The sequence below is a fragment of the Castor canadensis genome, chromosome 7 (assembly GCF_047511655.1).
Source record: "Castor canadensis chromosome 7, mCasCan1.hap1v2, whole genome shotgun sequence".
In the NCBI taxonomy this organism is placed as follows: domain Eukaryota; kingdom Metazoa; phylum Chordata; class Mammalia; order Rodentia; family Castoridae; genus Castor; species Castor canadensis.
The window spans coordinates 3,382,883-3,400,962 of NC_133392.1; the positions used below are offsets into that span (position 1 = coordinate 3,382,883).

The 18,080-nt window shown below is 46.3% G+C and overlaps 1 protein-coding gene across 4 annotated transcripts in view; it reads right to left on the bottom strand.

The window, feature by feature from the left end:
• Positions 1 to 373: 373 nt before the first annotated feature.
• The window catches only part of Mgmt (O-6-methylguanine-DNA methyltransferase), a 248,197-nt gene continuing 230,490 nt past the window's right edge, over positions 374 to 18,080 (bottom strand). For all 4 annotated transcript variants that reach the window (XM_074078049.1, XM_074078048.1, XM_020167327.2 and 1 more), the window contains exons 4-5: positions 7,064 to 7,203; positions 374 to 702 (exon numbers count right to left, since the gene is read on the bottom strand). In XM_074078049.1, the coding sequence (XP_073934150.1) occupies positions 496 to 702; positions 7,064 to 7,203 (347 nt within the window). In that variant the 3' untranslated portion in view covers positions 374 to 495. The remainder of the gene's footprint in view (positions 703 to 7,063; positions 7,204 to 18,080) is intronic.

The following is an 18,080-nucleotide window of genomic DNA, read 5'->3' on the forward strand; positions in this document are numbered from 1 at the left end:
GAGCATCTCCTTCCAGCCTGCTCTCCTCCTCCAGCCAGACTGAGTGTGGGATGTGAAGAACTGAGTGTCACCATCATCTTGGCCCGGCAAATGGCCAGGAGGGAGGGAATGGTGATACAGGGGCCCTGGGGTGGGGTCAGCTGTTTAGGATGGGTGGTCTGGGGTGGCCAGCTGTTGCCTGTAGGTGCCAGATGCTTTTCCCTTCCCAGGCAAGGGCCCTAAGGCTCTCCAGGCCTTCCCTACTCTCTCATTCCCATTTTAATGGACATTAAAAATGGAACAATAACTGCGTTAGAGAAGGGACCCAACGACATGCACCATGGCCGGTCATCTGAACTCATTCTGCTATAAAATGTAGAAACAAGAAAGGGCAGACATGCTGCGTCCCCCAGGACACATCTGGTTCTTTTAATATAGTGGTGCCACCACACATCCTGCTTCCACCGTGGCATAACATTTATGTGTCACTCAAATGTTTACTCCGAATACAAACACTCAATTTCGGCTAGTATGCTGGGAGCAGGCGGAGTCACTGGCTGCACCCAGCCAGGTCCCGGCTGGACCCAACTCCCCACAGCCAGGCTTCTCAGCCTGGACGCCTTCATGGGCCAGAAGCCACTCTTTCACAGCCCGTCCTCCAGAGTAGTTGCCCATGGTTCCATCACTGCAGATCACTCTGTGGCATGGGATAAGGATGGGGACCTGAAAGACAGGAGGTGCCATCATTAGTCTGGCTCTGGGCCAGTGTGACTTTGGGTGCCTAGAGCAGGACTCTTTGACAAGAACTGTCCAGTGCCACCAGGCCGGGCTCAGGCCAGGCAGGCAGCTGGCATGGAGGCCGGTGCTGGCTGGATGAGGGACACAAGCCCTGAGGTGAGAGGGATATGGGCCTCTTGCAGATAATCACCCTAACACCAAGATTTGGGAGGAGAAAAATTGATTTCATCTGAGGAAGAATTTGTCATGTACACTGAGAGAAGCTAGAATTACATTTCTGAGATCTGTGTGGGATGTCACCTAAGACATTTCCAAGCGGAAACCAGAAGCTTCAGGTATTCATGCAGGCAAAGTCCAACCCAGGGGCTTGTCAGCTATGCCTGTGGGCAAGCTGCTCTCTGGTTTTGTAAATAAAGTTTTATTGGAACACAGCCATGCCTTTGGCTACATACTGTCTGTGGCTGTCAAATCCTAAAATAATCCCTGGCCCCTCACAGGAAGCACTGGCCTGGCCCTGCTTATTCCTCCCATGGATTGGGATGTTTTCTTTTTCTCTCATCTTCTGGGAACATGGAGGAATCTGAGGAGTACCAGCCTCCATGCTGTTCCCCTGGAAGCTCTTATTGCCAGCCCCGCCACCCCAGGACAGGCACAGTCAGTGGAGATCACTCCATCACAGCAAGGCCCAAGGTTTCCCTCCATCTCTTGAGAGCCAAGCTGAGTACTGACACTCTTCTTAAACTTCACTTAAACAGGGCGACTTCACTCAGAGAGAGTCCACCTCACAATGGAAACAAGCCATGCCCAGTTGGTTGTCAGAAGACTCCACTCATGACAGTGGTCAGGCACATGCATGAGCCTGGGCAGGGGTCTGTGTGCTCTGAGCCATCCACCTAAATTCACCTACAACACCAAAGATGCCCCACCTGTCCCGGAGGTGGGGCAGGGCTGGCATGATTCCAGAGAGTTCCCAATTACAGGCATTTCTTCCTACTGACTCTGATGAGCCCAAAGACAAGCCCCTGGGCACAGCCTCATGGGCCTCCAACAGCACCCAGCTCATGATATTCCTGGCCTGGAGCAGTACTTAGTGCACATTTGTGACTACCTGGACACCAAGTACTGGATTCTTGGGTGAGGGGCTCTGCTCACCTCTCCTGCAGCCACAGAGCCCATGATCCTCTATAAACCAGATTCCTTCTCTAGTCCCCAGCCACCAGGAGGAGGAAATGCTGTCCTTTGCAGAGGGCATAAGCTTCCTTCACCAGCGGCCCTCAGGAGACAGTCTGCCCTGGACCTCATGCTGGTAGCTAGGCTACGTGGAGGCTGGGGCAGCTGCTGCTATGGCCCTTCCTGCTTCCTCTGCCAGTCTGTTCTCATCCCTTCCTCATCTCACCCTCCCCCTGCCCAGGACAGGAAGGGATGAGAACAGCCAGCTCAGTACCTCACAGTTTCCTACAGGTGACTTGCCTGTCCCCTGGTGCTTGGTGCTCTGATTCCTCTTGAAAAGGAAGGCACACAGCTTGGCTGGCAGTGGGGGTCTGACCTCCACCAGCAGAAGGAAATTACTGGGAAGACGTCATGGCCATACCATCTCCTCCAATCTTGCTTTCACCCTGATAAATTAACATCTTGGCATCCTTACCCATTCCTCATTTTGTTCAGAGCATGGATAGCAAAGGCAGGCATGTAATTTATGACCCCTGAAGTCCAGAGCATGGAGTTACCTCTAGGTGCCCACCTCTCTCCCCAGGCAGCAGTGGGAGTAGTGCAGTGTCCTCAGCCCACCAAGGGCAGCTCCACACCTGGGCCACCAAGGGGCAGAATCCACTCACTACCATTGTCCTGATGGCTCTGTGTGCACTTCCTCTCCAGGAAGTGGGACTGACGTGGTGGTAGGACAGGTAATAGGGATTGGGAAGGGGGCACCTGGTTTCCCTCAGCTCACAAAGCTCACCCTGGTTTGGTTTGACTACAAGTTTGGGTTACCAAAGTGACACGTACAGAGCAGTCTAGGAATGGTGGGAGGATGCTCAGCAGGGTGATGACATGAAGGGAAAGACAGCAGAGCCTTCATCCCAGGGCCACATGGTGACAGTGGAAGCCTGTCACGTGCTGACTACAGCTCTGACCCTTGACCTCAGAAGCATCCACAGGAAACAGTAAGAATGGAATATTTTCTCTGATTGACGTTTTTCATCCAGTACAACAGTTGTGTTAACAATTAGTTCAAGGACAGTGTGAGCTAACACCCAATTCTCAGTTTTGACTGATCATTTCATTTTCCTACTAAACAGCTGATTTCATTGAGCTTTGATTTTCTTCCTTCCCGCTTAACAGGTTAAAAAAAAAAAAAGAGTGCTACGAACCTCTCTCTTTCCCATTCATTCTGGGTGCACTTTCATATGGCCCCTCTCATATGCACTTTTGGATGTGGTAATGGGTTCAGGCAACTTCCCAAACATGCACTATTTGTATCTTTTGAAATGGACCCCAGCTTCTGTGTCAGTTTGGTGGTAGGTTTCTGAATACCAGGAACAATGAAACCCACTAAAATTTATTGGGGCCCTACAGACATTTCCAAAGGATCCATACCCCCTATGCCCTCTTCTTTAAAGCCTGTGCTGCATAAAATGCGATTTTTATCAATAACCAAGCAGCTCATGATATCACAGCCACACTGAGATCTTCATGCTGTGAAAGCTAATTCATCCAGTACACGGATCCATCACTTCCGCAGAACCGTTCTCAAATGCTATAAAACTTCCAAGCTCATAGATTTGTCTCCAACAAAAATAACATGAAGGGGCCTTCCAATCAATAATGGAATCCCTCTGATTCTGGAACTGGCGGAATATTTTTTTCCAACTTCGCCTTTGTTCTTCTGGGTAGAGCCCACAAGGGAGAAAGCTTGTTTTCACTCGCAGCCTCATCAATACCTAAATCCTGGTGAACAAGTGACACCGAGAAGTTGTAATCAATAGCTCCCTGTGCGTTTTTTTCTTCTGGTCAAATGGTTCAGCTCCACTGACAACCCTGACACTCAGAACATGATGCTAAATCTTTATCACAGCCATCTGGGTGACTGGCAGAACAAGGCTCGGGGGTCATCAGTGCTTGTGGCAATCTGCGAATAAACTAACTCCTTAGGAATGCGTTTGTTTAGAAAAAGGTGGGAAAACTCTCCGTGCACATATTGATTGCTTCTGAACTGCATTTAGCAAATTCTGTCTGAGGATGAAGCAGAAGGGGGCATCGTGTGGGGGGATGGCCACGAGGAGTCTTCCATTCTGCATAGCAAGAAGCTGGCCATGCCCTCCCTCCTGATGGGGTCAGGGAGCCCACCTGGGAACTTGGGAGAAGTTAAGCTCTAGGAAGGAGAAGACCCCATACTTCAAAACCTGGTGGGTTCGTGCTACTCTGGAGGGAGTACAAACCCACCAGTGGCCTGAGGTGAATGGCATGGGACCACGTGTAGCACCAGCCACCCAAAGAATTGGTGCAGGGCGAGCTTTGTGGTGTTTGTGGCATTCTAAATCCACTTTCCACTCAAATCCATAACCACTCTGCCCAGCCTGGGCATGAGAGATGCCTTCTGTGAGCCCGTCCCAACTTGGCCTGCCAAGGCAGAGGTGATATTTGTGGCCCTCTGGCTGGGCCTTGCTGTCAATGTTGTTGCCAGGAGACACTCTCTGAGGACATGGATGCCACTGCCCCGTGTCTTTTCTCCCTCAAGTCCGTGCACCATGTTCTGACCCTCCCGCCCACTCAGGAGATCCATAGTGACCCTTGGTGGGGCTCTACCATCCCGAGCTGCTGTACAACATGCAGCCTCAGGTCACCCTGTGCAAGCATCTCGGCACACCCTTGGGCAATTTATGGCAGATCCTGGCACCACTGCAACCCTCTGCTCAAGGCTAAGGTTGCTGTAAGAGTCAAAGCCACAGAAAGGCCACCGAGGGCTTTGCCATCACCCAGGCTGCCCATGACCCAATGAGGATGTCCAGAGCAAGGCAGGTACCCATGGAGCCTGCCTTTTGATTTGGTGCTCCCCTGGGGGATGTCTGAGGTGCTTTAACACATGATGTCTGTATGTGCAGCTTATGGATACTAAGAGATTTAAACTCTGTGAATCCCTACTTTATTAATTTCAGCCACTGAAGTTGTATCTGAACAGAGACATTTATGGAGATAATAAAAGGAGATACAGGTGAAAGAGCCATGTTGGTTTTCAGAACAATAAATGTGCATGAGTGCTGTCATGAGCAGGTCGCTAGCCAGTGGCAGCATTTCCACTGCAGACAGAGAAAAACCACTGGTGTCACAGAAGAGGCATGGGGTGCTTACCGACGTGAGCACATTGGTGAGCAGAGCCAGTTATCAATGCACAGGAAGTGAGTTGCACGTGGCCGAGGGCACAGTGGTGTTGATGCACTCGAATGGCTTCCACCTTCAAGGGTGCACACACAGGGAACTGTGCACAAATTGAAGCAACTTTGTTCCCACTATAAATGACTAGCCAACTCAGACTGATGTGCTCAGTGTTCTACTGCAGGACTGACTGACCAGGGGACACATGGCCACCTCTCCTCTGATGCTGGAAAGAATCAAACCTCAGTGGGGGAGAAGAAAAAGACCCACTTGACTCAAGGAACATAAAGATGAGAAGTGCTGCCTGAAGAGTCGCTGCACTGATGTAGGAGGAGGGCGCAAAAGCCAAGAGCTTCCTGTATCTCTCAGGCCATTAAATGGAGCCCAGCGCGGCAGTGTTTGTGTGGCTCTTTGTCTACAGCAGAGTTGGACGGATGCCTCAACAATGCCACAGCCCAGGAGGAAGGTGGCCTTCCAGAGGACAGATACAGAGTGAGCTTTCTCAGGAGACCTCAAAAAAATTCTTCAGAAATTTGATTGGGAAGCACCCATAGACACTGTGACGAGGGCCTCAGAGCATGGAAGATGTTTCCAAGGGGGGGAGTGGCAGAGAGAAAGAGAGAGAGAGTGTCTGAGCACCCTGCAATTAACACACAACAGGTGCCACCAGCCACAGTCACTGAAACTCATGAGAGGAGCCCAAGTGTGGTGTGTGTCCGCACTGCCTCTCACTCTGGATAGTTCAGGGTATTCTGACATGGCAAAAAGGTTGAGGGTGCACACTGGGACAACACGGCCTGCTGCAAAGCCGCAGAGCTGCTGCTTCAAGGACAGCAGGGCAGTCTGCGCAAAGGCTATACAACTGTCATCTCCTAGAAATCAGAGGCTCTGCCCTGGGGCTGCCGGCACATGGCAGCAGCGGCTGTGGTGTGAAAAAGCTGGCTTCTCCCCTGTGAGCGGGATGAAAATGGTCCCAAAAATACAGCAAAGCCACAACAAGTTTGTAAGAAGTGGGGTTCATATGATTTATCAATTTCCCATCCCAGGATTCGATATCATCAGGTTCTCCTGACCACACTGCATTTTCCTCTGGTATTAGAGATGTCTTGCTTTAGGGAGAAGCCGTCATGATGTGACGGCACAGCCTTGCTGCTGACGTGTGGGAGCATGAGGTCATGCACTTGAGGTTGTATGGGTTCTACCGTGGGTTATGAGGATGAGGCACCCTTCCTGCCCACTCAGGGTCAACAGGCACACAGGGACTTGTGTGTGACTTCCTGGTTCACAGTGGATGGAAGGGGCGTGACTGGGGAGCCAAAGAGCCCACTGTGTTCCTGGACTACAGGCTGCACAGTGTACCCCATGTTGAGGTCTGATTTGTCCTTGGGAGCATCGTCTGGGAACCTTGTCTCAGTAAATCCTGATGACAGACTTGCAAGAGGGACAAGAACGCTGAAGAGCCTGGGGGAGGGACTGTCCCTGGTGACATATCCCCTGGTACTACCCAGCCATCTGTGTTACTAGGTCTCAGATGTCCTGTGCTCATGCCCCAGGGACCCAGAGAACCCAGGCCTCAATGAGAGAGCACAGCCCCTAGGGGTATGGGGTCACACTGTCTCGTGTACATCCTACCAGAATGTCAGTGCTGTGCTCCTGTTGCTGTGCTCCTGGCACCTGGAAGAGTGTTGGCACCTGGAAGAGCCAACAGCAGGCACCCAACAGAGGGAAGGCACAGGTATGTGAGTGGGTTAATGGAGGCTTCCCTCTCATCCACTCGCTCCTCCAGCTCCTCTGGGCTCCCTGCCATGACAAAGTGCCCACAGAGCCGGGGCCCCATGGGCTTTGACACTCCAACAACCCAGCCGCACAGACTGCCTCTGCCACACATTTAATCAAATGCCACTTGGCCCTCCCAGGGTGGGTCGGAAGCCCACCCGACAGCAGCTAGCCTGATGTCTGCGACTGCAGAACTTACGGGATTGCTTCTCATCGCTCCTCCCACAGCGCGGGCTGCTTTGGGGTTGCCTGCCAAGGCTGCTAATTGCTGGTAAGAAACCATTTCTCCGAATTTCACAACCTTCAGCAGCTCCCATAACACCTGTCTGGTGAATGAATCTGAAAGGAAGAATACAGAACGACGTTATTCGAATACCTGGCTCCAACAGCTCTGATCTAAGTAGCTGCCAGTCCAGGAGCAGAAAATGCAGCAACACAAATAGAAGTGTTATACTCAATTACGACACGCACACACAGTACCCTGCTGCCGTGTACAGGGAAAGAGAAAGGAGCACGAGGCAGCACAAAGAGGCAGCCCTTTGGAAGGTCTCCCAGAGTGCAAATTTCCTTTCTCCTCCCCACCTTCCATGCAGGACTACATGTGATGCCCTTCCCATGAGTGGGCAGGCGTGCATTCTTGCACAGTTGAATAAGTAAGCCTGGGAGTCTCTTCCTGCCTACCTCTATGGAAACCTTTTGGACTGTGGTTCATTTCTAGTTTCAACTAGGACACAGAAGGAGAAAGCAGTCTGGGATGGGCTGTGAAATCACACTAGGTGTCTACACTCAGCAGTGAGCAGGACCATCTCAGTGCCACTCTGCCAGACACTCTGTGTCAGGGTAAGTGGTGGCCTTGGCTACAGCCATCTTTAGTGAACAGCACTGCAAATATAAAACGATTTCTTCCTGTTTTCACTGACCAGCCACACTGAACTGCAGGAGCTCTGCTCTTGCTGTGGGAATGACTGGTGGATGCATGACCACCTCCTCTCTCTCTGCCTCTGGATTCTGGAATTCTTTCCTGGGTGTGGAGCGTGCAGGGCCAAAACCCAGGCACATGAAGGAGACCAATCTGAATTGATATCCATTGTCTTTCCAGAGGGGACACATGGCTCAGGAACATTGAGCCTGCGCCATGTCCTCCATCTTGGGGGCGCCAACACTCCAGGGACAGGAGTTTCTGAATGGCTACAGCAAAGGGGAGGACTCTACGGGCAGATGTGACATTCCACAGTGTCCAAAGGAGCACTTGGTACACTTGGTGCCATGCTGGCAAAGTGTGATTTGGTTCTTAAAGGAAACACAACCTTATATGCATGTTAAATAATAAAAATCACTTCTTAACTGAAGGGAACGATAATCACTTCACTGGGAAAAAAAATCTGTTTAGTCTTTATTATAACATTAAGCAAATTAAACATCAGCATAATCCAGGTGATACCAGAAAAGGGTCATCAAAGAAATTAACTTTGTTGTTCATTAATTTATGTGGATTAGCAGAGGGCGAAAAGATGGCAAATGTGCTCTAGTTTTTATGATATAATTTCAAACTGTACACCATTTGTGGCAGGAGGGTGACTTTGGGGTTAATCAGACTGATTTGTCCTTTTAATTGCTTTCTATTCAAAGAAAATTCATTAGATAATGTTCTCTTCAAAATTCATGAATCAATTTAACTGAAGAAACCGCATTAACAGCTTTGGGTTCATTAGCACAGGGTTGTGAGTGGCTGAGAGCTGGGAGGGTTTTGTAGGCAAATAGACTGTTTACTGTCTTGTCTTCAAAAAGGGGCTTGGAATCACAGTGTTAATCATTATTGTGGTTACTGTTGTTGCTATGCCTAACTTAAAACAAGGGAAGGGAAGGAGGGGAGAGAGGCAGGCAGCCTGAGGTCACTTGGAGAAGGTCTGGGGGCTGTCTAGGGAGACACAGTAAACCTGGCCCTGGAGGCTGCATGAAGCACAGGTCCAGCCCTGTCATCCTGAGAAGGTGCAGAGTTGGTGAATTGTCCCGCATCCTCTGACCCAGGGAAGGACGTGGTCAAGGTCTTCTGGGAGAACAGCGTGGAACTTCACGAAGCCTGCTGGCATGAAGCAAGGGGCAGGCTCACTGAAGTAGAGAGCGGTTCTGAGGAGCCGTGGCCCCCTAACCAGGAGGTGTGAGCGCTGCTCTCATCAAGGACTATGCAACTATGCAGTGCCTTTCTCTCCACATGGAAAAGCTTTGTGCAATGGAAGAATTACCTGTCCCTCCGTGTACGAGCAGAGTTCATCACCATGTTCAGCCTCCCTGTTGGTTTATCCTGGGAATCTGTGTCCTGGCGGGCACACTCCAGGCCATACACTAGGCAATGTGGCTCAAGCACCTCATTTCACAAATGCATCTGAAAACTCCATTTTACTCTGTAGGGAGCTAATGCATTAATTAGCGTGAGCAGATCTTTGAGGCCCAACCTGTGCTTAATCAGACCACTGCTCTGCACCTACCTGCAAGGAGGGGACAACACTTTGTGGCATCAAGGCTTACCCTAAGATGTATGAAAATCTACTCATAAAAATTCTTGCACCATAGTGGATGTAGCTCAGTGATAGAGCACTTGCCTACTACACACACACACACACACACACACACACACACACAAGTTCCCATTTCAGCAAACATTATGAAACATGTAACACACACTAATGTGGAAAACACAATTTCTTGAGGTTGAAGTGACCATGTCAAGTCCTCAGTGGCCGCTCAGTGATGGGTAGCCAAGGGACACCTGAAATACCATCCTTCTCCAGTATGGATCTCCCTGGAAAGCAGGCCCACAAGCCTAGGATGGTGGGCAGTGGCCTCTGAATGCCATGTCCTGTGTCCCTGCTAGTCCCTCATCTCTTGGTTTCTTTCAGATCACCCTTTCTCCAGCCTGTTCCTGGTCCCCCAGGACCTTGGCTGTGCTAATTTGCCTGGGGTTCAACATAGGCTCTTCCCAAGGCTGACATGTATTTCAGAGTTCCCTCATCTGGAGAAAATGGCTTAAACATATTCACTGCAATCACCTAACAGAAAAAAGACTTACTTTCTCACTTCTCTCTACATGGATTGCGTATCGTTATCTGAGAGGTTGGATGCCATTTATCCAATGCTGGCCCCGGGAGAGCTGTGCTATTTTGTGGACACCAGGTTTTCATGAGTGTTAGGGGAGCGGCAAGCAGAAATCTGGGGAGAGCGGGCTGTCTTCACTGTACTTGGACCAATTCAGCCAAACTGGCTCTTTCCTGCTGACCTTAGGTACCATCTGGGCCTCTATTTCCCCACTGTGAAAAACACTGTAAGAGCTGCTTCAACAAAGCTGTGCTCCCCTATATGCATGGCCAGGTGTGGAGCAGAGTCACCATGCAGGTCTGGTCTAGAAGCCAGCTCCGAGGCCTGGGCTCTGCCTCTCCCTTGTGGGGAAAGCACTGCATATCCACAAGCCTGGGAAGGATCTTCTTTTTCTTACGCACTAAGCCTCTTTTGCAGAGGCATACAGCTTCCAAGGGAGGGGCTAGCCTTCAGCAGCCCAGCCTTGACTCCTTCTCAGTCAGGCTGCATGTGGCTGCCACAGGGCCCTGCTCAGGAGCGTCCACAGCTCCTGGTTTAGCTGGCCATGGGGAACAGTGCACAGTTCCTGAAATTTGCCCATGGGAGCAGCAGGTGGTAGGAAAGGGGCTTCCCTGATGCATGGTCCCCTGGACCATGGCACGGGTCATGGTTATTTGCTCTCCTGCTGCCTGGCCATCAAGAGTAGCCAGAATAAGCTTTTGAGGAATTAGGCTGAAACACTGAGATGGAGGGCAGCAGGTTCTTGTTCCAGGTCAGTTGCAGGAGGCACTGGGTCCCTCCTAGTGAATGCTGTCACAGAACCTGGCAGAATGCAGACAGCAGCTCAGTGAGGGCCCTGACAAGCTAATGGAAGTGGCAGACGGAGAGGAAGCACCACCAGAATGATGGTGCCTGGACTTACTACAGCCCATGCCCTGCAGGGAGCACCCCAGGGGCTTTAATCTATCTGGGGAGGAAAGAATACCTACGGCATCCAGAGAGCAGGGGAATCACCCAGGCTCCTGTGTGTCAGTCCCCTGATGGAGTGACATGGCCTCAGGAGCCGAAATGTCCTTTTCTGATAGCTGGAGGTGTGGTCCCAGGAGGACCCTGAAAAACCCTTTGCTTTTTTTTTTTTGTCTCTATCTTTCTGCTGCTTGGCTCCAGATCTGGGCTTAGTCTCTGGAATTCCTTAACAGAGTGGGTTAAATAAAGCCCCAGTATTGTATATACTGAAAAAGGCCAGATGGAACTTAAGAACCAAAACTGACCAGGCTGATTGCCTCCTAGAATGGAAATATCCACATTATCTGTATGATTTATGCAGGACACAGAGTCTCATGACATTCAGGATGTTCAGGCTATGATCCCATACTACTATGTTTGCAAATAACGAGGGAACTCTCTCTTAACCTGGAGAAAGACATCAACTGTGCCAAGACTGAGCTGATGCAGAAGCTGGAATCATTTGACAAAAACTTTAAAGGACGTGTTACAAAAATGCCAAAAGAAGGGAAGACACTTTTGAAACAAATTAAAGACACAAAGTCTCAGCAAAGAAAAAAAAAACATAAATAATAATCAAGTGGGTGTGGCTGTGAAAGCCTGGAATCCCGACACTTCGGAGGCCGAGGCAGGAGGATCTCGAGTTTGAGGTCAGCCTGGCTACATGAGACCCTGTCTCAAAAAAAAAAAAAAATTATGTGGGAAGTTTAGTACTAAAAAGTAAATAACCTAACTTACAAACTGTTCTTCATAGAGCCTATACCACAATGGAGGTGCCAGAGAGAAGGGTCAATGGACTACAGATGAGCCAAGAGAACCCCTCTCCCCAATCTGAACAGAGAGAAAATGTTCCTAAGAAAGTGAGAAGAATCTTGTGGGTGTGTGGGATGACAGGTCAAAGCAAAGCTATCACATTGAGGGGATTTTCAACACAAACAGATGCAATACTAAGGTCTATATCCATATTGGAACAGGTGCACTGGGTCTGCTTCATTTGGCCTGGAACCACAATCTTATCTTCCCCATTTCAGGGCCTCAGCTTCATTCCTCAGAGACACAGGGTGTATATGGTGGTGAGGTTTCTGCACCTCACTCAAAGCGGTAAGACATCGATTCTAATTTCACTATGGAAATAAGATATACTTAAGTATTTTTCTTCAATCTGAAGAAAAACTATAAAAAGCGATGTAGTAAAAAAAAAAACATAATGGATAAACTAAACTGAGGTATGAAAGCAATGTTAAAACAGCCCAAAAGGAGGAGGGAGGAGGCCACAGGGAAGGAAGAAGGCAGAACAAACAAAACAAACAATAACATGCTACAGATTAATAATTGTGTTGAGTGAAAATGGTCTAAGCACATCAGTGAAAAGGGTACTGTTGAAAGATGAAAAAGTAAATAAATACTATATATAAGAAATCTACTTCAGATCATAGTCACAGATAGGCTAAAAGCAAATTCTAATATAAAGACAGTTAATATAGAAACAAAGCAGACTTAAGAACAAAGCAAACTTAAGGCCAAAGAAAGAGTAGCTTTGGAAAGACAGTGTACCAATTCTAAGCACTTCTGTGCCTAACCACAAAGTGTGAAAATACATGAGTTTTACACAAATTCACAATTACTCAAACACAGCTCTCAGTAATCAACAGAATTAGTTGACAGAAAGTCAGCAAGGATCAACAACCAAAAAATACCATCAACTACCCAGACTTTATGGATATTTATTTTGAACCACTCACCCATGCTCAGCAGAATGCATGTTCTTTTCAAGTACACATGGAACCTTTGACCAAGACACACCATGCACTATATTCTGAGTCATAAAAACCCTTATATGTATAAAGTACATAAAATCATTCGAGTTGTGTCTTTGGTTCTTATGGAGCAAGACTCGAGATGAATAAAAAGATAACAGGAAAACTGGATGTGGTGGCGCACATGTGCCATCCTGGAACTTGGGAGGCTGAGGTAGGAGAATGGGGACTCGAGGCCAGCTTGGAACACTTAGTGAGATTGGTCTCAAATAGGCAGTAAGAAAATCTCCATTCTGACAGTACACAAACCACTACTAAACAAACTGTAGATCAAAGAGAAGGTCTGAAGGGAAATTAAAAATGTACCGAACAGAATAAAAATGAAAATCAGATACTAAAATTCAAGAAAACATAAAGTTTATGGGACCCAGATAAAGCAGTATTTAGAGGGAGACGCTTGTATTAGGAAAGGTCTCAAACTAATAATCTAACCTTCCATCTTAAGAAATGAGAAGAAGAGAGCAAAATAAACCCAAAACCAACCGGAATGAAGGAAATAATAAAGATAAGTGCAGAAACCAATGAAACGAAAAACATAATTTGTTTTTAGGGGATTGCACATTAGAACAATGGCGTATGACTGCACACCTATGAGAATGGCCGCATCCCCAAATTAACCAACTGACAAGGATGCAGAGCAAAAGGGATGCTCCTTCATTGCTGGTGGGAATGCAAAATGGTACAGCCACTTTGGAAGACATTTGCTGGCTTCTTACAAAGCTGAACAGCATCTTACCATGTGGTCCAGGTACTCTAGGCATCTCTTCATCCGGTTTGAAAACCCAGTGTCCTCACAAAACCTAACCTGTTGATGTTTTTGGCAGCTTTATTCATATCGCCAAACTGGGAGCCACCAAGTTGCCCTTTCATAGGTAAATAGACAAATTGTGATATACCCATACAATGAAATATTAAAGTGAGTTATCAAGCCACACAAAGACACGAAGGAACCTTAAACGAGTTCAGCTCAGTGGAAGGATGAGTATGAAAAGGATACCCGCTGTGTGACAGTGGAGAAAAGGTAAAACTATATAAACAGAAAGAAGATCACGCTGCTTAAGGAGAGGGCTGAACAAGTGGAGCACAGGGGAGGGTTTGGGGTTGTGAAGCTATTTTGTGTGACACTGTGCCAAGGGAAACATGACATTACACACATGTGAAAACCACAGAACTGTACAGCATCAACAGTGACCCTAAGTGATGCATGCAAATAGGTAACAACGACACAATGCTTAGGAGACTGGGGCTCTGGGGAAGGAATTTCGACTACAAAAAGAGAATCTAACTGTATTGCAAACAGAACAATCTCACTGTAATAGGGAAATGATGGAGCTGCACACAGGCACTGTACTCTACCTGATAATGTTCATTTCCAAGGGTGTATGTGCTAAAAATTCTGACACTGCTATACATGTACACTGGACACAAACCATCAAGCACATGGAGCCTGGTTTCTTAGTGTGAATGAGAGTTCACAGGTAAGAAGGGCAAGGAGGGAGCATGGTCCACCTGGTAAGAGGCTGGAGTTATGGACGCCATGGGAATGACTGCTCAGCTTCATGAATGGTGCCCCATGGAAGTACATGTGCACACACATCCACTGATCAGAGGACAAGATTGGGAGCTTCATCTCAGCAGCAAGGAGCATCCCCAGTGTCCAGATTTTGGTTTCCGATAACATTTTATAATAAAAAGAACTAGGACTCTTTCAAGAAATAGTCTTTTTTTCCCCCTAAGACTTGAACAGAAAATATTCCTGATGAACCTAGAGTGTCAGAAAGTAAGGATGCACTAAAAACCAAAATGAAACAAATCAACAAAAATAAATCTCAAACCACAATGATGCGACTGTATCAAAGGGATAAAAGTTTAAGGATGCACTAAAAACCAAAATGAAACAAATCAACAAAAATAAATCTCAAACCACAATGATGCGACTGTATCAAAGGGATAAAAGTTGAGTGGATAGCTCCCAACAGCCAAAGCTGGGACAGCATGAGCAGCAAAACTCAGTATTGGATTAAAACCCAAAAGAAGATAAATATTCATGAGTCTACAATCATTGAGTAAATGAGTGGATAAGTAAATAAATGGAGGAGTGTAACTCCCCTTCCTTCTGGGAGCTAAGCACAGTGATTTCCTTTGAAAGAGGAGAAGGGGAAAGAGTGGCTATATGGAGAAAAAACCTGACAAATACTACCTCAGGTGACTACCATCCACATCAACAGAGATAGTCATGACATATGACTGGATGGAAGTGGCACTTTACTTCTGTGATCTTCCTCCATAAAACTTGTAACTCCAATCTAACCATGAGAAAAGTATCAAACTCCTAAACATGGCCATTCTACAAATAGTTGTCCCCTACTCCTCAAAACGCTCTAGGTGGTCTAAAATAAGGAAAATCTGAAAAACTTGTCATAGGGAAGACACTGCTCGAGCTGGTGGCAGATCATAGCATTGTTTATGTGATGTTGGTTTTGAAGGCGTGCAGAATGCAAGAGTTACAGGGTCATGGAGGTTTCCACAGAGATTTCAAAAGAAGGCCTGGGAGGCCAGATAATGTGGAGCAGGACCAGAGTCCCTGTCAGAGTGATATGTGAAGCTGTAAAGTGAAGCATAGCCACAGTGAAGATCCCAGGATGCTGGAGATTCCAGGAATATGGAATATCTGCCAGGGAGAGATGCAGGCAATGAGTGGAGCCATCTCAAGAAAGAGGCCATGTGAGCTCCAGTCAGCAAGGCCATAGAGGGAAGTTGTCTATGGCCATTGAGCTTACATCAGAACACCAATCCTAGATGCTGGACTTAGATCTACAGGATTTGATGTTTGTCCTGTTGAGTTTCTGTCTTGCTTTGGTCCCATTTTCCCTTTCTGTGCCCCTAGTCCTCCTTTTTGTAACAGAAATGTTTACTCCGTGCCAGTGTATATTGGATGTATATAATTTCCTTTCTGATTTTACAGGGTTCATAGCTAACAGTTTGCCTTCAGTCTCAGAGGTGACTTTGAATTTGGACTTTTGAACAGTGTTAGAACTGTTCAGAGTATTTGCACTCATGGAGATGTCTGCATTATGAGATGGACGTGAGATGGAGAGTTATGGTCTACAGGGATGTGTTTAGGTGTCAAGTTGACAAGGGGTGCACTTATGATGGTTAATTTTCATTGTCAACTTGACTGGGTTGAGGGATGCCTAGGGGATCAGTATGACACACCTATGGGTATGTCTGTGATGGTTTTTCCAGAGATGATTTGCTCATGAGTGCTCTGACCTAATGAATAGATGAGTGCCTTGATGGAGCGATAATGGGATGGCATTATTGGGAGGTGGCCAAAGGTAGGATGTAGGGTCTAACTGGAAGAGGTAGGTCACTAGGGTATGTCTTTGGTGGCCATATCTTGCCTTGGTCCCTTCCTGTAATCCTTTTCTGTTTTCTGGCTGGCACGACATGGGCTGGTCTATTGCACCACACCCTCCCTGCCATAATGGACCAAAATCTCTGAATTTGTGAGCCAAAATAAATAAATCCTCCTTTACATTGTCCTGCTCAGGTATTTTATCACAGTGGTGAAAAAAGACTAATACATCATCACAACAAATATAAATGGCATAATTAGAAATGGGTAAAATGGATAAAATGTATACAGGATATCAGGGGACTCTGTACTAACTTTTCAGCTTTTCTGTAAATCTAAAATTGCTCTAAAGTAGTCAATTAAAATTGACATTATCTACTATATTAATATTGTAATGAAGAACACAAATTCATATCAACTGAGGCAGAAAAATTATTTAAGAGTATTCAAATGTCATTCATTATAAGAGCTCTCAGCAAAATAGAAATATAAGTAACATCCTCAAGCTGATAAAAGTATCTACAAAAATCTAGCTAACACCATACTTAATTGAGAAAAGATGAATGCTTTTCTCTCAGGATTGAGAACAAAACAAGGGTATCTACTCTCATTCCTTCCATTCAGTATCTTAGTGGAAGTCCTAGCCATTGCAACAAAACAAAGGATACAAAAGTCATTCATTTTATAACAAAGAAATAAAACTGTCCCTTTTTAGAGACACCATGATTACTTATAGGAAAAAATCCAGAGATTCTCCCTCCCCCAGAAAAAGTCTTAGAAAATAAATGAATTTAACAAGGTCATTTGATACAAGGTCACAAAAATAAACTACATTTCTATGTGCCATAGATAATGGTGCCAACCAAAATTAAATACTCAGATGCAGACTTAACAGATATAACAGATTATATGCGAGACATGTTGAAAATTACAAAATGCTGACAAAACATCAAATAATACCGAAATAACTGGAAAGATATACCATGTTCATGGGCTGCAACTCTCAATATTTAAAGATCTCAATTCTTCACAAACTGATCTATACATATATTGCCATTTCAATAAAATCCTAGGAGGCTTTATATTAGCCACAGACCAGTTAATTCTAAAATTCATATGGAAAGGAAAAGGATTTAAAATAGCCAAAACATTTCACAAAGAACAAAGAAACCTGGAGAAATGACAAGGACACATTTTAAGACTTACTCTGCTGTTACAGTGAGTAAGTATTTGCAAAGGAACACACACCCAGATTGTTGCAGCAGAACCGATTTCTAAAACAGATTCACTGACATGGAGACAAGTGTTTACTGACAAAGGTGTGAAGGTATTTTAATGGAGAAAGAATGCTATCTCCAAAAAGTGGTGCTGGGAAATTAGATACCCACAGTCGAACAGTTTAACCCTGAGTGTAAATCTCATTAATTTAAAGTACATTGTAGCTCTAAATGTGAAAGATTAAACTAAAGAAGTGTAGATGAACTATCTATGAGAAATTCATGATGACCTTTGGCAAACCTTTGTTACCCAAAGCATGAGCTATTAAAACAAAATGGACTTTGAGGGAGGTTGAGATCAGGAGGATTGTGTTTGAGGCTAGCCCAGGCAAAAAGTTAGCAAGACCCTCATCCTAACTAATAAAAGCTGGGCGTGGTAGAGCCTGCTTGTCATCCCAGCTAGCTGGAAGTATAAAAGAGAAGGCTCTTGGTCCAGGTCAGTCTGGGCATAAATGCAAGACCCACTCAAAAATACCTAAGGCAAAAAGAGCTGGTGGAGTGGCTCAAGTGGTAGAGTGCCTGGTTGGCAAGGATGAGGCCCTGAGTTCAAACCCCAGTACTGCTTAAAAAAAAAGGCTTCATTAAAAAGGAAAAAAAATTAGCCTGTGAAAGTCAGTATAACGAGAATAAAAGACAATTTACAACTAATTTGGGGTATAATACATATATACATGGAAATGCCATTAG